Source organism: Mytilus edulis, chromosome 5 (genome assembly GCF_963676685.1).
Source record: "Mytilus edulis chromosome 5, xbMytEdul2.2, whole genome shotgun sequence".
Taxonomy (NCBI): Eukaryota; Metazoa; Mollusca; class Bivalvia; order Mytilida; family Mytilidae; genus Mytilus; species Mytilus edulis.
In genome coordinates, this window is record NC_092348.1 from 92,183,749 (window position 1) to 92,210,201 (window position 26,453).

Below are 26,453 nucleotides of genomic sequence, written 5' to 3' on the forward strand. Positions count from 1 at the left end.
TCTCTCAAACTCAGAATGTTCAACACTTAAATTTAATGGAATTCTTCCGAGCAAAATTTGATATATCTCCTCATCGTCATATTCACTTAGCTCAGAATAAAGTTGTAGCGGAAAATTCTCGATGATAATACACCACCACAATTCGCGCAGCTCTAAAGTGCAAATGCAGGAACAGCATGCATGTACATATACATCACTAAAGTCATTTTCGCATTCGACGCACTTATCTCCTGATGAATTTGGTATATCAGCTAACAGTTTTGTAATAAAATATGAATTTCGTATTTCTGCAAACGATTGTGCTTTTTTCCAGAAGTTTGTCATAGAAACTGTTTTATGAATATTTCTAAAACGCATAAAATTGTCATCTAACGCAATACGGTTTACCCAGTTGACTGACTGTTGTTCGTTAACTGTTTTGTGAACAATCGATTTCCACTGACTTTTTGATGGGAAACTACCAGTATCAATATATTCAGTAAGATACTGAATAAGTCCATATATTACGGATTACAAATGTGTCGAGGTTTCTGATTGGATAACAACACAGAGATGTCAGTATATATTCAGGAAACTGCCGGGGTATATACGACGTTTTTATCCCCAATTGGAAACTCAAAAACGTCATCATAACACCGGTTACTATGTGGCGTAGTCATAAGCTATCAGACTGTCAGAGGTTCACAGAGGGAAAATAATGACGTGCTTCAGTCAATAATACATTTTTGATACAAAATCAAGCAATTAACACTTTTAATACTTTAATTTGATGTTAAAAGTGTTATTATAAATTATTACATACACGATAAAATTATGTTCACAGCAAATTAGAAAATCCTTCACGTATGCCGAACATATCAGGTTGGGTTTTTCAATATATATGTGTTGTCAACAAATACCTGCACTGGAAAATAACATTAAGTCAGGGGTAATCCGTAATATATGTGTAATTCAGGTCTCAGAAAGGGTATATACTGTGACATTCCCGGCTTAGGGCTTATATCCCCTTCGCCTTCGGCTCAGGGGATATAAACTCTAAGCCGGGAATGTCAAAGTATATACCCTGTCTGAGACCTGAATAACATATAATGTTCTTAGAATGTCAATAATATCCGGGATGTATCCATAGTGACGGCGGTGAGGGTCTATGAGGAATGAAAATAGACGAATCAAAAATATTCTTTTTGAAAAAAGAACAGTTTTCTTTTGTGAATAAAACTCATAATCGGATGAATTCCAATAATGCTCTCGCACATATCAGATCTGGTAGAAGTTTTTAAAGCTAAAATGTGTTTGACAATGAAGTGCTGAAAACAATTAAGCGTCGTTATATCAAAGGATTTGAGGTTACACCATGTTTCACAGCCATAAAGAACGCTTGGTAAGACAACAGTTTTGTACAATTTAACTAATACAGACGGATTAGTTGCTCTTGACATTACTCCTTTCAATGCGAAGAATGCGTTTTTACCTTTTCTACAAGCATTTATAGTTCTGTTCTTTGTTTTGAATCGAGAATTAAGTTCAATACCTAAATGTGTATAGTTGTTAGATAATGGAATATTCTTATTTCCAATACACCAGTGGAAGTTAACATTGTTTTCTCTCGTATTTATGGAGAATTGTATAATACTTGATTTGCTTGCGTTAAAACCGAACCGCCAGTTTCTAGAGTACTCGAAACACACATCAAGCATGCGTTGGAGAGACAGTGGGGTCGTGGCAATACATGATATGTCATCGGCAAGAGCAGGTGCACCACAATTGATACTGTATATACCTGTGTTTTGATTGCATTTCTCAATTTCACATATTAAATCATTAATAAAAATTAAATACAGTAAACCAGACAGCACACTGCCTTGTCTTACACCTTCTAACACTGGGAAAAAATTTGACTGGTGCTGGTTAACAACTATAGCACTCTTTGTATTTGTATGAAAGTCATTTACTATTACCCATAATTTATTGTTAACACCTAGTTGAAACAATTTGTACATAAGACCAAGTCTCCAGACTGTGTCAAATACTTTCCTACTATCAAGAAAAGCTACAAAAATTTTACTACAAAATTCAAGATTATGAAAAATGGTCTCATGTAGATTAAAGGAAGCTGTCAGGCAACCGAGGTTCTTCTGAAATCCTTGTTGTTGACAGTTAGGGAAGTTTATGTTTTCCAATATGATTAGCAAACGGTTTTTTATAACATGCTCAAAGACCTTTGAAACACACGGCAAAAGTGTAATCGGACGGTAGCTGTCAGGAGATGTTTTAGGTTTATTGTTTCCTTTAAAAAGTGGTACCAGTAAACCAAACTTCCAGTCATAAGGAACACGACCTTTCTTCACTATGAGATTAAAAAATGAAGTAAGGCAACGGATAAGAACTTCTCCGCCGTATATTAAATGTTCGTTTTGAATTTTATCGTGGCCGCTGGCTTTTTTACGCATCAATGATTTGACAATATCGCGTACTTCACTTTCTTTGATGACTCCACCAGGTAGGTTCTCGTTGGAGTTACAGCAGGTGTTTAAAATCTCTGAATACGCACTGTCAATAAATTGTTTCTTTGACGCATCAAAAGTATCAGTATTGTTTGTTGTACAAATGTTTGAAAAATAGTCCATAAAGGCAGTTTGAGTGCTTTCTGTAAAATGGTCTCAGCAGGTGTTCAAAAGATGTTATTACATTAAGTCTTCTAACTCTGGTGAAGATGGTTATATCGCAATAGTGTTACAGTATGGTTGACATCAAATGACAGCAAACAATAATATTAAGTATCAAAGCTCTCTGTTGAATAATATGGGAGTGGGAGTAGTTGCTTCCATATCTATTATTGTCTAAATGGTTCCCACAACAAGGGTACAAATGTATAAGGTATATTATTGTATAGCAATATAATATTGCCCACAGAACGTAACCAAAAGTTAGCGTGCAATAAATTCTAATATTGCACTAGTGCAATAAATTTCAAAATTCATGACGTCATCAACGCTTAAATCTTAGTTTAAACCAATTTTTACTGTCAAATATTATATTGCTATACAATAAAAGGGTTATTGCATGAATATTGGGGAATATTGTCCCTTGTAGAACATATATTGCACTCGCAAGCTGATGCAATATAAAATTCTACTTGGTACAATATTCCCCAATATTCATGCAATAACCCTATAATATTGTCAACTACGGTACTCGTAATGGCAACTTAAATTACCAAGTATGAGAGCTTTCTGTTAAATTGTCTTGAGGTGTTGTGTTCACAGGGTGTTATTTTCACAATACTAATAAAATGTTTACAAGTATTATAACTCTTGTAAACATCAGTGTTATTCCAATGATAGCACAGTATTGTTATCTACACATGATGGCAAACTTTTTTACCAAAAATGAGAGCTTTGAGGAAGAGCATTTGTGTACACCAAAAAATGGTCAAAATGCAATAAAATTGTCAAATCAAACTGAGGATAGAAAAAAAATAATTCTACCCAGCATGTCTCAAGAGTATTTGTGTTTTGGATGCATGGTTGAAGACCCCCTCACAGGCAAATAAACAGGGGACAAAAGTTTACCAATTAAGGAGATTTTATCTCAAAAAGCAACAAATTCTCAATCTGTAATGATTTCACATATTAAAAAATTTGAACTTTCCCTGAATAATTCATCCTTCCTAGATACATACCTTATCTAGAAGCATGAACATGATGACTTATGACATGTCAGACAATTACAACTTATTCACATAATAATATTAAACGTAAACCTACTTAGTACTGACTTTCAGAAAAATTTACAAGACAATGGGACATAAAATAGAGGACAAGGCTTTATAAAATATTACAGACTTATATGTAAACAGTGTTACCTTTTTTAAATAGGTCAAGCTGGAAATAAAAAGCATTTATCTCCAAAGTTAGTCTTAACAGACGTCTGTCTGCTGTACTGTTATACTGTATATATTACTGTGGCAGTGACAACATTAACTATTTGTACAAAGCTTTATATTAGGTAGAAGATCTGGATGCTTCATACTTTGTAGCTAAGTTGTCATGCCGTAAGTTCATTGACCTTGACCTCAATGGTTCATTGCTTGCATGAAAAAGTTATTTTGTTATTTGAAATATGTATACTACCAGTATATTTAGTACATGGGTTCTTTGCCTGGTCTGCATGTCCGCCAGCAAGGGTTCACCTGACCTCAAGACCCCATATCATGGATTAGTGATCATGTTTACGTTTTTTGTGGTTACTATAAGGAATAGGTCAACTATATAGGTGTATGGAGTGATCCTAAGTGTACATGTCCAGCTGGAAGGTTTCGTCTGACCTTTATCTCATTTTCAAGGTTTATTGGACAATGTTTAGTTTTTTTCGGTTTGGTCTATTTTCAGATATTATAAGCAATAGGGCCACTATATTTAGTCACTTTTGGTGTATTTAATGATTGTAAAATGTACTTGTCCGACTGGAAGGTTCCATCTGACCTTGATCTCATTTTGTTTATTGGTATATGTGAAGTTATCATTATTTTGTCAGTTCATTAGATACTATAGGCAATAGGTCAATTATATTTGGTGTAAATATTGGTTGTATGATGTACATGTATGTCTGGCAGGATTCATATGACCTTCAAATCATTTTCAAGGTTTGTTTTTCAATGTTTATTTTTTGTAGTTTGGTCTGTTTCTCATATACTTTAAGTCATATGACAAGTATATTTGATGTATTGCATGATTGTAAGGTATACATGTCTATCTGGCATGGTTCATCTGACCTTGACTACATTTTCACAGATTATTAATATAATGTTGATGTTATACTTGAAGTAAAACCTCCATATTGCAGACTTTCTCAACATAAATTCAATCATTAGATAAGCCAGACATTTCAGCGTGAACAACTTGTGTAGTTTAAAAATTCTTGATTATGCAATGAGTAAAAGAAAAAAAGAAAGATTTTTCACATTTAATGTTATCAGTAAGAAAAATATTGCCAATAAACAATCATACAACTTCTTCACCTTGGGTGAAACACTATCAGATTCAAACAAAATGCATACATTTCATGTTTGTACATTACTTATAATCAAATATATAAAATAAGCACAAATTTGTACCACTGCAACCAAATATCCATTTTAAATGCACTGCATACAAACTTTTAACTGCTTATTCTTCAAGCATTTGGACAGACTTTCCCAATAATGCCCATTGCTCAAAGATTTTTGAGAATTATTTAATTTTCTTCTATATCACACATGAGAATTCAACTTACATAATAGCAGTAGATGAGATTCAATTGAAAATCCTGTATTTATAAAAAATAATAATATATAGATATATATATACAGCTGCATCTGAATCAAAGTGCCATACCCAAAGCTTTTTTGGAATTATCCTGCTAGCAAGGGAGACTTTTTTGGCCCAAAATTACTAGTTGTCCTCAAGAATCAAAATGAAACAATCAGATTTAACCACAAAAATTGTCAAAGTACCCTTTTTTTTATCTAGAAGAAAAGGGTGAAGTTTACAGGAGCAGTCTTAATATTTATTTTGAAGTATGATTCTACATCAATAAACCTTATCACAGATATACTGTAATACGACATAGAAGTACTACACAAACTGCTAGAGTAATATATCAATAATCTAATCAGTATTTGACGATTAAAATGAGACTAAAAGGAACTAAAAAGGAAAGCTTAATCAATCAAACTTTGCTGGAGAAAGTTGGAACCTAAGCTTCTTGATATTTTCTAAATTCAACAGCTGATTTCTAACATAAAGTATGAACTGTTACTTATTTTTTCTTCAATGATAACTGCATAATATATAATTTTATCAATATATATATATATATAAAGGGAAATAACCCCAGAATGGCATATGTCTGCAATGTGATATTTATGCACCATAATAGTAATTCAAACCATATTTTATGTGTAAGAAATTGATTAAAATATATTTCAGTCTAATTCCACCACTTGTTTTAATCCAATAAGTGACATTAAGTAATTAAAAGGTTTGATGTAGAAAAAACTCCTGGAAAACAAAAAAATGGACTAGAAGGCAAGCTTTCAAATGTAAAGTTTTCTATACTGTACCAAAAGCTTGAAGAATCAGCACATATTTCATTGTAATAAACAATGATGTTCAATAATAAATACTTTAAAATTAAAGAATCTTTTGATATTGTACAAGCACAAAAATTCTATAACAATATATATCAAAACAATTTACATAAAAATAGTAAAAGTTTAACAATAACAAATATGCATACTTGACACCACTCACACATAAATAACTAAGGATATGGGTAGCACTAATAATTTACCAGTTGTGGACATTCATTCACAAAATCAGTTTTTAGTCCATTATTTCTTGTTCATCATTTTACTTTTTATGCATTTTTATATAAAAAATTAAGCTTAAAACCACTTCTCCAGCACTGAAGCTAAACTATCAAATAATATTTGACTTGTCCATTTCATGAATGTTGTAGTAAATGTAGACAACTAAACTTATACACTTACAAATTTAGTTTTTACTCCATGATTCAAAAATACTACTTTTCAATGTGGGCCTCTATTTTCTTCTTGATCATTGGGCTTAACAACAAAATTCTTAAAAAGTTCTAAAAAGAAAAGCAAAATAACTTACTTTCAAGGAGCTTAAATGGCTTACCTGGCTAATATTACTATCAAAATTTAAAATGTGATCTTTTATTATTGCCATAGTTATCCTGTAACAATCAAAGTATTGGAACTACTGCACTGTTTTTGTAGTGTTCCTAGTGCATAAATGCATTTTTTAATATCTCATTCCTTACACATAATATTAGTATGTCAATCATCAGGACTGTAGCTAGGAATTTCCAAGGGGGGTTCGATACAATCATCAGGACTGTAGCTAGGAATTTCCAAGGAGGTTCGATACAATCATACTCAACTTTAACAGTTACAATTCAAACAGAATGTCAACTTTAACAGTGCTTTTTTGTTTTCAAGGGGGGTTCGTACAAACCCCTTGAACCCCCGAGCTTCCAATATGATCATCATGTTGGTTGTTGTCAAGATACAGTTCCAATCAAAAAATAATCATCACCAGGATGATTGTGATCTACTTAGCTTCCCATTTACCAAGTGGCTTTTTGAAAGAGTTTACAACAGAGAAACAATGGACAACAAGAGATGAAAAACCTTTGACTAGGATAAGTGAGCTAAAATGTTTAAAAGCAAAAATTTCAATTTTTAATAAAAAAAAATTTCAACTACTGAACAGCTGGTAGTACTGATATTTTCAACATTACAAGAACTTTGCATAAAATCCACTGATAAATATCCATAATGTGACTATATATGTAAGAAAACTGTCCATTCTTTGACCACTCATTTGTGCTTTTATTATCAGTCTCTAGATACATCAAATCAAATAGAATCCTCACAAGTAATATCAGTCTAAAAGTAGACAGTCCAAAATTTTGATTTGAGTTGTGTGACAATTTGAGTATGAGGTAACAAGAGTCTACTGTATTTTAAAGCTGACATCATATAACACTTCTATTCATCATGTTCACAAAGTTCACATTCACACTGAGAAAGACAATAGTACAATAAAACATACATCACATATACAAGATTAATAGTGGTACAACCATGACCATTGTCAACGATCAGATCTGACTACGTAGAGAATCATAACACAATTGTTCTTTGTCCGTAAAAAAACAATGGAAAAAAAAAGAAAAGCAACCTTTGAAAAAAATATGTTGTAATTTATTCAATATCATATGAAACACTCATTTACAAAACTTCTTGTATTTTATCACACAAGTGTTAAAGCAGTTAGTGAAGATACAACCCATCACAGTTGTTAGCTGAACAGGGAACTAGAAACATGTTACAGACCAAATCATTCAAAAATAATGCCTTAGTAAACAAGGGTAAAACTTAGCGCTCCCTCCGCTACGACAGGGGGATAAAAATATAAATTGATAAAGATCAGACCGTTATGAAACTGTAGTAATAAACAATGAGGGGGAATTTATTAAACAAACTTTGTAGAGTGAAAAATGGAATGTTTAACATACATATGTATGTAGCAGTGTTAGCAAACACTAGATGGAGCTGTTTTGCAGTTATTTATTTGACATATGCTAGATCTATTATATAATGATTTGTATTAAGTACACCAGTCATAGACAAAAATTACCTGAGCAAGCCACATAAAGTGCATAAAAGCCTCTTCATATCAGAAAATATATCAACACAACAGTCTTTACCTAACAATCTTCAATGTTAAGATATGAAAATATAAGAAAGTAATTTTTGGTTAACTCGTCAATAACTTTTGAATAATTCTGAACACTGTTTAATCTTGATATTTCAAAACTGAAAACTTTTGTTTACAAAATTAACACAAAACAAAACCCAGAAAAACAAACAAACAATTTAATTTTTAAACACTATTTTTGAAAAAGAAAGAATGATTCAGAGGCATGTCACATGAAAATTATTAAAATATGTCTCAACTTTATGATATTTACAAAGAATTTTGATGTTAACATTTTATGGAAAATTTTGGCTTAATTGAGATCAAAATTAAATTCATAATGGAAATTAGAATATTAATTTTTCTAACTTATGTATGGTTGCTAAACTCAGGATAAGATCTGTATAACTTTGAATGAGTTCCAGAAGTTTTAGTTCTTTCTATTAGTTTAAATTGCTTTAAATAATAAAGGAAAATACTGGACTAAAAGATCAAAAATTCAAATACAAAAAATCAGATATAGAGTAACTGGTATAGACAAATATTGAATGCTGATGTACAACTTTATATTTATTCTTTAGAGAAAAGGAAATAGAGATTTATATGGAACTTTGAGACTAATTCCAATTTTTGTGAACCACCTTTTAATGATGACAGAAAAAAATGTTTAACCTTTTGTTTTCAAAATAGTTAAGCACACTACTGACATTGATAAAACAAAAATGTAACAGTTGTACGGATACATGATTTGTGTGCTGTATACTGTTATAATTCATTAAATGATTTAGTTATACATGTATATTACTGTTATAAGTTGATGCCAGACAATAATTCTTCACAAAGCTGAGTGTATTGTCCTTTATCGCCAGAGATCCGTCGTACCTGTAATCCATTATATGTAACCCCCTCACAAACCTCTAATTCTAATTCTACGTCAGAGTTTTCCACTTTGTAAACAGTGTCTGAACATTGATAGACTCGCTCGCGTTCTCGTTCTATGACTCGTTCTCGTTTTAATAAGATTCTTTTAATTTCTAACTGAATGTCTTCTACAGTTCGAGTTGAAGTCAAATTAATGTTTGAATTTGATTTGATACTTGGTTCTTGGGAATGAAGGCGATGAACTAAATCTCCATTGTAAAACTGATTCATTTGAAACTGTACAAAATTATTGGCATCAATATATGGTGAATGCTGTAGTTGCTGGAGATATGCTATTTGAGTGTTGTCCCAAACCGGTTCTGTGGCAGGGATGTTTGCCAAGTTTGTATTTACAATATTACCAAATACACGACAGTTTAAAGGTACCGACTGCTGGAATGTTTGATAATGCCCTGTGCGTTGATCGGATGCTTGCTGAGCGGGAGTACTATGCACAGTTGTTGCCTGTTGATGAGATCTACTCTGTGTTGTTGTATAGGGCTGATGTTGTGAGCTGTGTTGTGTTGTGTACGGCTGATGCTGTGAGCTGCAAGTTGTTGTCGTGGTAAACTGTCCTTCAGGTGAACTATGTGACGTGTCCGTGTGAGAATCTGAGTCCTCCATTGAAGGATCACTATCAGATGTCACATCAGTCACATGACCTTGTGTATCGGTAATACTGATTTGCGGCTTTTGTGTAAATTTTTGCTGTTTTTTATCACAGATATTATCTTGAACTTGCATTTCATCCTCACTTTCACATTGAGGCGACTCATCAGCATGATCCTGTGAATCTTCACGAATAGATTGCAGATTCTGGAAATTAGCTAAGTTTGGTGGTGGACTGCTCCTCTGGTGAGCTGGCTGTGGAAAGACTTGGAAGAGTTGATTATAACTCTGAGGTGGAGAGTCTGCTGTCCTCTGATTGGCTGAGGGTGGACTATTCCGATTAGGATTTTGTAGATGCAGTCTCTGTAGATGTTGATATAGTTCTTGACTAGGTTGATTGTGTCGCTGAAAACTGGGAGACCCAGGCACTAATGGGGGTGAGGGTATAGGGGAATGCTGTATTGATGAACCCTGAAAAGAAACAGATAGAATTTTATTACAGATTTTTTCAATATAAATATTTACAAAATGTTCAAAGTTTTTTCGTTTCTGCTAAATGCTCTACCTTATTCTGTGTTTACATAAGATAAAGTTATTCAAATAACTAACATATCTGTCTTGGATTACCTCCACTAAATCTGATCACATTTATCTCACTATCAGAGAACAAAAATTGTATTTTTATGTGACAAAAACAAACTAAATAACTTCCATAAACTGTGAAGCTATATGAAGCAAAACAAAAAAGAGCACATGACATTTTATGGTAGTCTGTGTAATTAACCTTCTATACTTGTACAATCCTAAAAGCAATAACTGAATTGATACAACTGCAACTATAGGAAAAGCTTGAGTAATACAGGTGTGTATAGATACTATATATATAAACAAGTGGTGTCATAAAGGACAGCAAACTAGGTTTTAATTACATTTTGTTGGTATCTCTGTAATTACTTCTCAATAACAAAAGTTATATTTTCAATATCAAACTTGACCTTCAACTTGTCATATATGTTAGGGACAACATCAAATGTTCAATGTAACCCCCCCCCCCTCTTAACTTAAGTTGGGAAAAATTGATTTACCAAAAGGGATATATGTAAAAATTGATTTTAGATATACAAAACTTGCAGAATTTTAACACCCCACCCCCAAACTTTTGATTTAAGTTTTTTATCCTACATCGATCTTTTGATATCATCCCTTACAACATACTACAATTTGATAAGCATTGGTTAAAGTCACCAATATTGAAACTGACCTTAATTTGAAGACCAGTTTAAAAGTTACATCATATAAAAAATTTTGAAAGCCGGAAATCACATATTATATCCTTAAAAAAAATTGCAAAATCAATGAAAACTGCTACCAAAGAAAATAAATGATTCTGCTAATATACTGCTGAAAGGTATCTCCTTGTTCCAAGTAAAGAATAACTTTTAAGATTTTGACATTCCTGAAATTCCTTGACGAAATATAATGTAATAACTGTCCATGTCTAAATAATCAAAAGAAAAGCAAACTTCTAAAGCATATCTTGCCTAACTTGAGTATAAAATAAAATAATAAAAAATTCACGCAAAAGTCATGCACATTTATTTTAAAGGCATGCCATAGATATTCCACAACATAAATGTATCTACCATATAAATCTAAAGTATGACTTGTTTATTCTTAAAAGCTTTTCTATTGAATATTTAAAAGCTTTTACTCTATCAATTACCCAAATATTGTGTGTACTGCTTTCAAATACTGCTTTTTGGCACAGTCTACAAGCAAATGAAAATTGTTGTTTTTTTAAAAGGATAATTCTTATTTGCCTTGCATCTAAAGACAAGTTAGTGCATCTACATCCCTCCAGAGTCTGGTAAAATTTTTAATTTACACATCCATAGACAAAAAAGTGATCTAATTTTAAATGTTCTCAAGCATGAAATTTAGGTCAAGGTGAACTCAAGTAAGTCTTGAGTAAATATTAAAGAACTGACTGAAACAACAGAAAATGACAAACAGAATGTAAGTATTCAAATTGATGAAACTGGATGGATGAATAGATTGGTGTTTAACATCTAGTGGCAAATATTTCATGCAAATCAGAACAAGAAGTTGATAAAAAGATGATTTGATATGAATCTGCAAACCCATTTAGCAAAACCTACACACCGAGCAAAAATTGTGTATGTGTTTGTTCACAAAGAAAAGAGAATGCAGGGAGATACATCACCAAAACGAATAGGAATCTCAAAGGTTTATCATTTTGAAAAAAACTCAATTCTTCCACAAATTTGACCCCAAGAATCGTCTTGAAAAAGGATACCATACCTATATATCAATGTTCATTTAAATCCTTGTAGAAGATGAAATTTCTTAAAGATGTAAGGTGAGGTTTTGGAATAAGTGTCAAACTCCTCAGTGTTTTTCCACACGATACAAGGTAAAATATTTTGCACCATAACACCTATTTATCATAAGACTTAATCATGTCAATAGCTCATAAAAGGTCATTTGACAAAATATAAGCAGATTCTTATTCTTGAAGTTGAAGGACGCCTCCGGGTGCGGGAATTTCTCGCTACATTGAAGACCTGTTGGTGACCTTCTGCTGTTGTTTTTTTCTATGGTCAGGTTGTTGTCTCTTTGGCACATTCCCCATTTCCATTCTCAATTTTATATCTTGATTTTCTTTCTTTTGATTTTAGACCCAATTAATACCAATGCAAATATAAGGTAAAAGTCTGAGTCAGCCTTTTGCTGCCATATTTAATAAATCAAATATCTCGAAAAGGAGCTCCATGACCTATCAACATTTTTAGCTTATGTCTATCCTTAAATTATACTCTTCCAGCTTAAAGTATCAATTTTGAATTCTTGATTTATTTAATTCACCCTTCGATCACCTAAGTACATCCTTAAAATCAATTTTGGTTTACCTATTTATCAATCATAGTTGAAATTCAAGTACAAAAATATATTTCTCAGTTTTGTGAGAGCACAACCTGATAAGTCTTATCTGCATTACTTATTATGATTGAATTTATGCTGCAAATGTAATATGAAAGTTTCCATTAAAATTAACATTATCAATAATCAATGTAGTTAACCAATTGTGTATGGTATAAGAAAAAGAACTTATTACTAAAATTAAACATTGAACGAAAGTTACCTCCTTTTATTGGTGTTCAACCCTACGATAAAAATATATGAAACTGTTGAGGTAATCTTGACTTATGGTACAACATAGACATGCTAAGGTAAGAACAGATAGACAGATAATCAAATAAACCGAGTGAATACAGGCACGGTCTAATAATGTCACATGACTTAAAAGGAAAATGCAAGGGTAGAAACTGATGATGAAATAGACTGGAAATTTTACCATGAGAAGAACATATTTAATGAAAACTTTAATGAAGTAAAGAATATGAATTGTAATGTCATCCTCTTTCTACAAAATTCAATACAATATTTTGGTTCTGGTCAAGAATAAGTGTGACCAATGATGTGAATGAATAATGACTTTCATCTTATTTTTAATGCATAATGTTTATAATTGCTGAGGGTCCTGTAAACCAAAGAGTTCATACATGTCTACACAATTCCCAAGTATAAATATTTTAGGCGGAGATGTCTTGTTAGGAATAATACCACATCGTCTTACATCTATAATTAATATATGAACTCTAAACAATCATTTCTGTAGGTGATATGATTCTATTAGTATTAATTCTTTTTTTGATGACATAATTTTTTTTGCATTCTATTGTAATTGAAACTAATAATGGTTTTTTTCCAAATATTTTATTTATGTGTATCCATGTCCTTTCACTAAAACCCTTGAGTCTGTGAGTCAGCACATAACAATACACTAATAAACTTATTCAAAGTAACCATTTCGATGTATTATTAAATATTATAATAAAGAGCTGCGACATGAGTGCATGATAAGCTCATCACTTTTTCAAAGACTAAAAATCCATAACTTTTCAGTGTGATCTCAGAAATATAAAAAAAAAAGGGGAGCTCACATCAATAGATATAAATAGTTCACCAAAGTTTCATTAAAAATTATCAAAGTACTTTTCATTTATTGTCCTAAAACTTGAAATCCCCATTTTAAATGAATAAAACCCCATAACTCAAAAATATAAGATCTCAAATTTATAAAAATCGAATGAGAGCTCACAGTGGTGGATATAAACAAATCACCAAGGTTTCATGTAAATTAGTTAAAATGTTTTATAGGTATTGTCCGTGACAATGGACAGACAATGGTATACCATATATGGGTGTGTAATGTCAACATTTTATGAAAAGACTGATGCTAAAATAGAAAGAAATAACATAGTGTTGGTCATTTTAGTAACTCGCATGTGACAGTGAAAAGTAGAGGCATAACAATAGATTATAACTAAAATGTTTTAACCCAAAGTTATTTATAAAGGACCTTCACCCATGCATAACTCCATTACCATAACCATACTGTGAAACAACAAGTTTTTCTGGACCAATTGGCATGCACATAATTACCAAAGAAATAGTCTTTCTTACGATATCTTATAAAATACCTTCCCATACATAAATGCAGTGAAATATTTACAACATGCCTTTCCAATGAACATGCTTAAAGCATAGTTTTATTATATTGCATTCTGGAACCTGATTATTTTGGGGAATAAAATCATTAATGGTATGCAAAGTGGTAACTTTCTACCTCAACAAACTGATATTTATCTAAGCTTTCTGGCTTTTAAATTCTATGTTGTCTTCTTATATTTCTGTTTCCTTAAAACAAATATCTACATAGCTTGAGATATTTTATATCATAACACAATGACAATGTGTGTGTGCTTAAAAGACCTGACCTGTACAAACACATCTTTGGCAATATCTTATAACAGTAATTGAATTAACTTTCAGTGTGCTTGGTTTGACAATGTTATTGGTGTCTAGAAAAATTTTAACCTCATGAAAAGTAAACATTAAATATTCTGCCGACATTGAGTTTAGACATTTTGTGTATCATCAAAAAGGATGTAACAGCTAGCACTTGTAAGACTGCTACTCTATTTTTAATTTGAAATTTGTTTACCAGAAAACAACACAATCTTCATGCTAACAACTAAAATTGTTTATTCTGAAATTTATTTGAGAGATATTTATATCTTTAAATGTATAAATGTTTAAGTTATAAAAATCACATTTTAATCTTAAATTGCAATGTGTTGTTGGTACAACCATATTTATTAAAAGAAAACAAACTACTTTTCAGGGACATACAGTTTTATCTACAAGCTATACTTACTAAGAATGAATTTCTATGTAAGATTTTAAGATAAGTATGATTTTAAGATAAGTACGATTTTAAGATAAGAGATGTTTCTACAGAATGGTGATGACACATAAAAATGTCACAAAGGATATTTATTGACAGGAAGCAATCAATTTACTTTTCTAAACAATACAAAGATTAGAAATATAATGCAAATATATTTTTTTTGTAGATTACATACATTTTAAGTTAAGATATTGAGTCAAGTTAAAGATTGACACGTTCCAGAATGCAATATAAATAGACGGGAGACGACGAAACACAAACCTGTGTCACAAATACTTAGGATAAGACTTTTGGTTGATTGATTCATAGTCCTTAAAACAAAAGATAATAATGCACACAAAAAACTAAAAAAATAAATGCATACAAATTATGAAAATATAATACACAGAAAATAATATTAGAACATTACTAGAAAACACATGATGCAATATCTATATATATATATCCTGAAATTAAATAATCATTTAAACATTTGTATGTTTTAAGGCTTGTCTCGGATAAACTTTACTACCACTTTGGCAAGCTAGAGCAAAGAGGCGTATTTTCACAATAAATCTAAAGCAGAAACTGATTATTTTTTTCTATTGCTAACTACTAGATTTTAAAAAATTAAAGTTTAAAAATATAGACTATTTTCTATAAATGAGAAATCATTTGATACCTAGAAAAAATTATGGCATTTTTTTTTTCATTTTCATTTTACATTTCTCTAGACATATATTGGATTAATAGTTGTGATGGTGGACAAGTCATTTACTCAGGTGTCTTTAAGATATTCCAAACTTAACAAATTATCTTTAAAATAAATGGAGAAGGAGCTTGTATATAATGTTATAAAGGGACATAACGAGCTAACTGTAAAAGTGAAGACACCCAAATTTAAACTTGATCTATGTTTTATGGTAACAAGAGTGCACATGCTGAAATGTCACGCCTTCTTTACTAATCATTGATATTATGTTGATAGTCCGAAATATAAAGCTTTATTACAATTTAAACATAAACTAATTATTAACCCAGAAAACTAAAAATTGACCACTGAACCATGAAAATGAGGTCAAGGTGAGATGAACCATGCCAGGCACACATGTACAGCTAACAATTCTTCCATACAACAAATATAGTTGACCTGTTGCTTAAAGTTTAAAAAAACGGACCAAAACACAAAAACTTAACACTGAGCAATGAACTATGAAAATGAGTTCAAGGTCAAACTCAATCTGAGCGACTGACATAAAGATCATAAAATATTTCCATACACCAAATATAGTTGACCTATGGCAATGGCATATAGTATTAGATAAAAAGACCAAAACTCAAAAACTTAACTTTGACAACTGAACCATGAAAATGAGGTAAAGGTCAGATGACACATACCAGCTAGACATGTACACCTTACAATCATTCCATACACCAAATATAGTAGACCTATTGCATACAGTATATGAAAAACAGACAAAAACACAAAAACTTAACTAAAACCACTGAACCATGAAAATGAGGTCAAGGTCAGATGACACCTGCCAGTTGGACATGTAAACCTTACAGTCCTTTCATACACTGAATATACTAGACCTATTGCTTATAGTATCTGAGATATGGACTTGACCACTAAAACTTAACCTTGTTCACTGATCCATGAAATGAGGTCAAGGTCAAGTTAAAACTGTATGACAGGCATGAGGACCTTGCAAGGTACGCACATACCAAATATAGTTATCCTATTACTTATAATAAGAGAGAATTTCACATTAAAAAAAATCAGTTTTTTTCAAGTAGTCACTGAACCATGAAAATGAGGTCAAGGATATTGGACATGCAACTGACGGAAACTTGGTAACATGAGGCATCTATATACATAGTATGAAGCATCCAGGTCTTACGCCTTCTAATATATAAAGCTTTTAAGAAGTTAGCTAACGCCGCCACCACCACTGGAACACTATCCCTATGTCGAGCTATATGCAACAAAAGTTGCAGGCTCGACAATAAGATTGTGTATAAGTTTCATTATATTTGGTTGAGACAAACTAAGTTACAGAACAAAAACTAATCTTATTCCGACTGGTTTAGTGGCTTTAGAGGAGATTTTCAATAACAAGTGCCATACTACAGGCCAGGTCAGCTTACTAATATGATTATCTAAAGTTTCAAGATGTTAAAAACTGGGAATGTTGAGGTGGGGAAATTTACTGATCTATTTTCTTGACGCTTTTTAAATCTAGTTCCTGTGTAATAGATTTATATGATTTTTTTTATGTTTCATGTTTGGAAAATTCTATATAAAACTTATGGTGAAATCAGTAGGAAAAAACCTTAACAAACACAAACTTATTGTGCAGAGTGCAGTTTAATTGCCTGTTTGTTTTTGGTGTAATCCCTTTTGCAAGACCACCATGACAAAATATATCTATAATGCTTCTAAAGATGACACAAAAGATGACATTGAAGCTTAAGTATAATCCACACATATGTACACACCTGTAATGATTGATGAAATCTGTGTAATGAGTGCTGTTGCTGAAGTTCTGATTCTTTCATTGGATCACGATTCCCTACATTATTCTGAAAAATAAACGATCAAGAAGGTTAACCAAATTTTTTTTAGAATTTACAGCCGATTATATTGAGTGTAGGTAAAAGTAATATATTTGGTTAGCTTGCTTGCTAGCTGAACCTAGAAGTTATTATTAAGTAAGGTAAGGTATAAATTTGCAAGTGTGTGGAAAAGAATTTAATTTTTTGAAGGCATCTCAACTAATTGAAAGGGAGATGGAGATGATAAATATTTTTTTCATACTTCAGGAAAAACATACATTTACAGTTTATTGAGTAAATCGTTTTATCTGTAAATGTATGTTTTTCCTGGAGCATGATATTAAAATGATTTGCTAAAATGAATCAATATTTGTTTTCCATCTTGATTGATTGGTTGATTGATTGGTGTTAAATGCCACTTTCAATATTATTTTACTATCCATAGCATTCAGGGTTTTTTTATGGAGCGAGCTAAAGAACTACCAACCTTGGGTAGGAAAACAAACAATCCTAGTCAATTAAAATTGGAGTTGAGTACATCTGTCCTATGTGGGATTCAAAATATTAATCTTGAAATATCAAATATGCAGGGCGCATGATGTAACAGGCTGTGTTTACCTGCAACTTTTATTTTAACATCTGTATGATCTTGTATATATTACTGTTCATATTTTGTTATCAAACATTTATAATGATCTGACCATTAAAAATATTTTAATTTACAAATAAGATGTTATACTTGTAATTCTTGGCATTCATGTTGTAACTGTTTAAGACTAGTTGAACTGTTATTTCTAGATGTAGACTGTAACGTCTGATTGTAGATCTTTTCTAAATGAAGTGACTGGAACTTGCTGAGATTCTGTAGACCATCACTAGCTCGCCGTACTGGAGAAAATCTCTCGGATGGTAAATGCAACGAATTTATTGGTTCTCTTAATGTACTACATGTAGGAGCTGCAATAAATTGACAAATATTTTAAAGATTTATCAATTTAAAATCAGATTTTATATGTCAATTATCAATAAACGAAAACAAAACTTTCAAAGTTTTTTTTTCTAATCTACATGAAATGTTATAAATTTTACCAAGCACGCTTAAAATTGATAGTGCATACCCTCATTAAATCAATGCATCTCCCTTTAGTGCTATACCTATGTGCTTTCTTTAAGTGCTAACACCCTTGTTAATATAAAAATTTCAAGCTTGAAAACTGTGGTAGGTTTTACCAAAATATTACAATATTCAACAACATGTTATTCATTGAAAACTCAAAGAAATTCAAAATTTTGACAAAATGCACACCTTAAGTTTATCTACTCACACCCTCATAAACAGTGTTCTCCCAAGAAATTTTTGAAGGAGCAAAATTCATAGCCCATAACCATTTATGTTGAGTAATTGTGAGGCAACGAAATGCTTCAGAAAAACATTATACATTTAAAAGCTGTATGACAGTCTAGGTGTTTTGGTATGTACAATGGTTATAAATTATTATAAAATAAAATATAAACAATTTACAAATCTAGTAAATTCAAGAGAATATTCTCCTGTTCCTTTGAGGGTACCAGTGCCAAACAGCTTTAGATATGAATTTATCAAAAATGTTAGTATTTTACTTTTTTTCCCCCTGTAAAACATCTTCCATTCATGAATTTCTCAGTTGTGTATTGCAAAGTTACCACTTGTTTTCGTCATGTTCATTGGTCAAATTAAGTTACAGATATAATTTGATATTTAATTCAGCAACCAATCAGGAAAGCCATGCATAAAAACATTTCATAATTCAATTTAAATCTTTTCACTTAATTGCAACCCTGAAACACTGAACAAAAGTATTCAAGAAAATATAATTACACTAGATGTATGTTTCATTATAATACGTTATTCTGATTGGCTACACTGCAATCTTGCGTTATTCCTTAAAAGCAACTTCATTACACAATAAAATTTATCATTCATGACCCAATAAAGTGCATAGGTATATTAAATAAAAACTTGATAAAAACTGTGTTTTCCTGATCCTAGCTAAAAAGCGTAATTATAAGTATTGAATGCTTCTTTTTGTAACTTCATAGGGGTGTGAAAGCGTTGACTGTGCGCACATTTTTAGAATGAAGCGCAGAAAAATGTACTTCGGTCAACGCTTTTACACTCCAATGAAGTTACAAAAAGAAGCATTCAATTCTTAAATACACAATGCATGATTATCTTTTAAGGCAATGAAAGTGTTGTGAGACAACAAAAATAGTTGGAATGCACTGCAGGACTGCATCTTCAAATCAGCATGGGGAGAACACTGATTAATATACAAGTTCTAGCATAAAAACTGTAGGAGATGTTAGCTGGAAAAATAAAATTCAGTCAAAACAGCAACACTGCACCATTATAGATATTCAACCAACTTATGTGCATGTTAGTTTTTTAAGCACTCACATTAATAAGCACTCTTACTTACAAGGAGCCCTGCCATTTCTGAGCACTGTAAGAAATATCATAATAATTGAAACATGTCCTGAACTTAAATTTTAGACTGTTTATTCTCTGTTATATTATGTTTATATAAAGAAGTAGGATGTGAAGAAATGGTGTTGGCAAGAATTAGTTGTCATGATGATGTTCACAAATACTTTGAGTTAGAAAATCATATGATATTATGTAATTCAATCTCTGCTTTTTAAATATGAGTCAAAATATAATTGAATGATTCTGATAAACAATTTTTTTTTTAACACCTTATGCAATTCAAGATACTGTCTCATCACCTTTCTATATTTATAATCTCTATGAAAATCTTGACTCTAGATATTGCAGCAACTGAAGAAAAAAAAGAACTATTCCATAAAAACATACATGAGACACAGAAGAGCACCCGATTTGTATTGACAATGGCAAATGTAAGATGGTCTCCATAATTTCTTTTTAGGGAGGCTACTCTATTTTCAAAGGGTCTTCTCTGTGAACCATATATATTTTTATTCCGGATTGTGGTACTGTTTAGACTCACCAGCCTGATCATACAGCTGCTTGTCTCTCTATTAAATGACTTCCCCTCCTGGGGTGGGGTGGGGGTGGGGGTATTATACACAGATATAGATGGTTTATGGTACCACTTAGACTTACCAGCCTGATCATACATACCAACAGCTGCTTGTCTCTCTATTAAGTGACTTCCCCTCCTAGGGTGGGGTGGGGTGGGGGTGGGGGTATTATACACAGATATAGATGGTTTATGGTACCACTTAGACTCACCAGCCTGATCATACATACCAACAGCTGCTTGTCTCTCTATTAAATGACTTCCCCTCCTGGGGTGGGGTGGGGGTGGGGGTATTATACACAGATATAGATGGTTTATGGTACCACTTAAGACTCACCAGCCTGATCATACATACCAACAGCTGCTTGTCTCTCTATTAAGTGACTACCTCTCCGGGGGGTGGGATGGGGTGGGGTAGGTATTATACACAGATATAGACGGTTTATGGTACCACTTAGACTCACCAGCCTGATCATACATACCAACAGCTGCTTGTCTCTCTATTAAGTGACTTCCCCTCCGACCTGAACGTAACGGTTGCTGTAGAGATAATTTTTTTTGTAATTCCTCAGGTATTTCACTCATAGGGTTAGACATTGCAAGTGTATGTCTCTGCCGGTGTCCTCTGTTTTGCAGATATCTACAAAAGATTTTGAAACATATGAAATTATCATTTCACTCTTTTCTATCAGAAAATAAATACATGAAATATGTATGTTTTCCTCACAAACTATCATTCCTAATACCATTTTAGTAAGAAACAAAAATTTAAGAGTGTAAGAAGAGATAATGTCAAAACACATATTTAAATTTGTCCAATTTTCTAAGCTTTCTCAGCAGATACAGTATACTGTTAAATTATTATGTGAGGTTTTTATAATTGCAAATAATGCAACTTGGTGAGTATGGCAAAAATAAGAACTCACATTCTGATAACTGATATATAGACTGCTATGCACGTTTTTTTTTTAAATTGCAACAATAAATGCACACAATATTTTCTGAATAAAACAACACCAAATATCAAATCAATATCTTCAAACATGAAGAGAAAATGTCTGGAAAACTGATAAGCCGGCCTGACGGATGGAAAGATGGACCGACAGACAGAGTGCAAACCTAAAGTCCCCTTTGACTTTGTCCGTATTAAAAAGTCTTTATTTTCATTGTTCTTATCTCCCCACCACTATAATAGTGAATATTGCTACCTCAACATTGTCACTTCAATTATTTCTGGTTGTATTGTGTTGCTGGGTTGCTGTCTCTTTCCACAGACCTCTAAATTATTAGATTCTAAAAGCTCATTCTGGGAGGGTGTATAATGATTCAAAACCAGAGTTCTAAAAATACATTTGTCACAAAGCTACTTTAAAAATGTCTTGTTGCACCAAAACAAAATTTATTTTTACTATAAATTAAAGATGTCTACAACTGATTTTCCTTGACTTCTATACAACATACCTTTGAACTGCTTCAGGATCTGGTTCCTGGTCTGACCCTTCTTCCTCCTCTACTGTTATTGAGCCATGCAGTGGAGGCGTAGGTAGATGTAAACCAGAGGGTGACAATGGAGACTGTAAAACCGATACATTCATATAGTATAAGTTACTTCATTAGTGTAATCAACCACAATATCATCAAATCATTGACGTGCTATACAATTGGAATCATAATTTTATATAACTTATAAAAACATAATTGTCCATTTTGTAAATAATAATATTTATTCTTGATTTCTGATAGTTAATAGAATTGTCAATTTTACAATGAATTATAATAGTTTTTGGTATCCGATGGATATGAGAATTGTCCATTTTACAATGAATTATAATAATTCTTGGTGTCCAATAGATATGAGAATTGTTATTAAATTCTAAATTTAATTTCAGAATTCATTACATAAACTTGTGTAATTATGCCAATTAGGGCATACATGAATTTCAAACAGGATATTGAATTTAATCATTATAATGGCGAGTTTATTATTACTATTTAAATTAAATAACTGGAGTTGAAATCAAGCTATATCCAATTTTCATCAGTTATTTCTCTTATGTTCATCACTCTCAATGATTAAATTTCAAATTCCCCTAAATGTAGATCTAGTCTTTAGTGCATTCCTGTATGTCATATGTCCTTTTCCAGTGTCAAACTTTAATACGAGACATTTTAGAAGTTTTTGTAAGCATTCAGAATGTGATAAAATTTTACAACCAGATGCTCCGCAGGGCGTAGCTTTATACGACCGCAGAGGTTGAACCCTGAACAGTTGGGGCAAGTATGGACACAACATTCAAGCTGGATTCAGCTCTAAATTTGGATTGTGATTAAATAGTTGACACAGCATAGGTTTCTGACACAGAATGAATGTGTTCTAATGAACTTAAAATTTTTGTTTTCTCTTAGAGCAATTCACTATGCTGTTGAATATTAATCCTCTCAAAAAAATGTTTGAAGAAATTTTCTTTTTTATTTATGAAATTTCAAATGAGAAAAATTGAACCCAATTTTTTTAATCACATCCCCCTTTCCCTTATTCCAAAACTAATCTCAATTAAAATTTCTAATGGAGTTTGCAACAATAACTACTCATTTAAATACATCATAAAATATTAAGATGTAAAAAAACTGCTTGTTATCACTGAATGGTAAAGATTATTTTAATTTATCAGTTGGTAGTAAAAAGTGAATATACATTGTATATTGTATATAACAAAGATTTAAGTTGATTCTGGACAAAGAAAGATAACTCCAATTAAAAAAAAATCTTGCTATTGCACAATATTTTGCAATTAGATATTTCTTGCTTACTATTCTGGACAAAGAAAGATAACTCTAATTAAACAAAAATTTGCTATTTCACAATATTGTGCAATTAGATATTTCTTGCCATTGCCCAATACTGTGCAATTGAAAAGACTTGCTATTGCACAATACTTAATATAATAATAATCTACATACACAGTTAGATTTGGTATATCAAAGAACCCCATTTATTCAATTTTTGATGAAATCAAACAAAGTTTAATTTTGGACCCCGATTTGGACCAACTTGAAAACTGGGCCAATAATCAAGAATCTAAGTACATTTTTAGATTCAGCATATCAAAGAACCTAACTGATTCATTTTTTGTCAAAATCAAACTAAGTTTAATTTTGGACCCTTTGGACCTTAATGTAGACCAATTAGAAAACGGGACCAAAAGTTAAGAATCTACATACACAGTCATGACAGTTAGATTCGGCATATCAAAGAACCCCAATTATTCAATTTTGATGAAATCAAACAAAGTTTAATTTTGGACCCTTTGGGCCCCTTATTCTGTTGGGACCAAAACTCCCAAAATCAATACCAACCTTCCTTTTATGGTCATAAACCTTGTGTTTAAATTTCATAGATTTCTATTTACTTATACTAACGTTATGGTGCGAAAACCAAGAAAAATGCTTATTTGGGTCCCTTTTTGGCCCCTAATTCCTAAACTGTTGGGACCTAAACTCCCAAAATCAATATCAACCTTCCTTTTGTAGTCATTAACATTGTGTTTAAATTTCATTGATTTCTATTTACTTAAACTAAAGTTATTGTGCGAAAACCAAGAATAATGCTTATTTGGGACCTTTTTTGGCCCTTAATTCCTAAACTGTTGAAACCAAAACTCCCAAAATCAATCCCAACCGTTCTTTTGTGGTCATAAACCTTGTGTCAAAATTTCATAGATTTCTATTAACTTAAACTAAAGTTATAGTGCGAAAACCAAAAAAATGCTTATTTGGGCCCTTTTTGGCCCCTAATTCCTAAAATGTTGGGACCAAAACTCCCAAAATCAATACCAACCCTCCTTTTGTGGTCATAAACCTTGTGTTAAAATTTCATAGATTTCCATTCACTTTTACTAAAGTTAGAGTGCGAAAACTAAAAGTATTCGGATGACGACGACGACGACGACGACGACGACGACGACGACGACGACGACGACGACGCCGACGACGACGACGCCAATGTGATAGCAATATACGACGAAAATTTTTTCAAATTTTGCGGTCGTATAAAAAAGAAGATTGTCAAGTGTTTTGTATGTTATTGAAGAAATCCCATATGTCTGTTGTTATGGACAAAATGTACATCGTTTTAACCTTTGAAAGTCATAAATGACCTAACAAATAGCCAATTGAAATGCTGTTATGTTTTCTTGTAAGCCAATCAAATTTACACAGATTTTGGTATTACTTTTTTGTATGACACTCCGTGTAGTGTGGTACGAGAAATATCTATTAATGCAAGAAATAGATAACAGGTCACAACCATAAGAGAAATTAAAATACAGTATAATTAAGAAAAGTTTATTACCCCCACCGTAGCCAGTGTTTCTTGACTTCCCGGACTTCCAGGTAAACTGTTACCATACATCTGACGATTAAATAAATGTATGTTAGCACCACCATCTGAAGCCCTCCGACCACCAAGTCCTGAAATAAAACAAAAAGGAACATGAAGTAATATATTGTACTTATCTTCATTAAAAGGGTAACCCTTCATCTTAACAACAAGAACTAAGTTGATATTTGATAGAGATAACAATTTATCATGTTAGAGAAAGGGATTTATATAAGAGCACTGCTATTGTTTCCTTATCCCAATTATTGAATCTTTAGTATATTTTCGTATTTATGTTTTTACTCTTGTAGCTATATATATATATATATCATATATTTAGTAGTAAATACAGCAGTTTTGAATATTTGATAAATAGCCTGCTGTTTAATCCGTATCGTGCAACTTTTATGTGCACCCTTTATCATACCCTTTATCGCACCCTTTATCACACCCCTACTTTTTTTTTTTTTTTTTTAAATGATTTCTTTAATAAAATATGTTAACAGTAATTTATCAAGTAACATTTCTACAATAAATATGGTTTCGTACTTATATTCATCTATTACTGAACCACCCCTCAAATACATACCTGTCAAGTGACCCGTATTCTGCGGGTGTGAGCCGAGATTTTCACAATTCTGAGGGATCACCCGGAACACCCGCCGGGTCATTGAAATAACCCGGGAATTCCGAAAATGACCCGATTCACCCGTATTTCTTAGCCTTGAGATTGATTTCATAAGTAATATTCCTTTGAAATACCGGCAAATTCGTAATTCTTCCATGAACAGGAAGTTCATCTAGCTATGTAAACTGTCAAATTAAGTGACCCATTAAGTACATGGCTTCACTTGACAGCTTTGGTGTCAAACACACTGTTAATTAACACCAATTACCTTAGCTTTAGGTCGTAAATAAATTGCACCATCGGTTACAAACTGAACTAGAGTTACTTCCCCTTATTTATCACCATTAAAAATTATTCCTTATATTTACGTTTTATGGGTGAAAAAGATTAAATCATTCAAAATATAAAATTCAAATACATATTAAAAATTACTATTCATTATTTTTATACCTTTATACAATTTTTAAAAAAAAGTTTGAAAATTATTTTTTACATTTATACTTCCTTCAACTGTATTACTATATTTTATCATAGTATAATTTCCTTGTAAAACAAAAGATATTAAGTTAAAGGCTACATAGTGAATAGTCTCAAACATTTAAGAATTACATTAAATTCTAGTGTTTGATGATTGTATTATTTTTACTCAAAAAGTAAAGCACATAAGACTGAGTTACTCAAATTTATAAAAATCTTTAAAAGTGCAATGAAATAATATTTAATAAGATTTAAA

The 26,453-nt window shown here is 31.8% G+C and overlaps 1 protein-coding gene and 1 long non-coding RNA gene across 9 annotated transcripts in view; one reads left to right on the plus strand and one right to left on the minus strand.

The window, feature by feature from the left end:
- Positions 1–6,779: 6,779 nt before the first annotated feature.
- LOC139525549 (uncharacterized) lies at positions 6,780–7,078 on the plus strand. Its single transcript, XR_011664924.1, has 2 exons — positions 6,780–6,882; positions 6,927–7,078. It is a non-coding gene; the product is annotated as an uncharacterized lncRNA (long non-coding RNA).
- A 185-nt stretch (positions 7,079–7,263) lies between these two features.
- LOC139525545 (serine/threonine-protein kinase SIK3-like) overlaps positions 7,264–26,453 on the minus strand; it is a 62,889-nt gene continuing 43,699 nt past the window's right edge. The window contains exons 11-18 of one of the 8 annotated variants that reach the window (XM_071320965.1): positions 25,066–25,184; positions 22,176–22,288; positions 21,179–21,354; positions 20,133–20,156; positions 18,413–18,630; positions 17,617–17,700; positions 15,397–15,446; positions 7,264–10,271 (exon numbers count right to left, since the gene is read on the minus strand). In XM_071320965.1, coding sequence (XP_071177066.1) covers positions 15,402–15,446; positions 17,617–17,700; positions 18,413–18,630; positions 20,133–20,156; positions 21,179–21,354; positions 22,176–22,288; positions 25,066–25,184 — 779 coding nt within the window. In that variant the 3' untranslated portion in view covers positions 7,264–10,271; positions 15,397–15,401. Of the gene's footprint in view, positions 10,272–11,523; positions 11,570–15,396; positions 15,447–17,616; positions 17,701–18,412; positions 18,631–20,132; positions 20,157–21,178; positions 21,355–22,175; positions 22,289–25,065; positions 25,185–26,453 lie in introns of all 8 variants that reach the window. The other 7 variants (XM_071320967.1, XM_071320962.1, XM_071320968.1 and 4 more) reach the window with 7 other exon arrangements.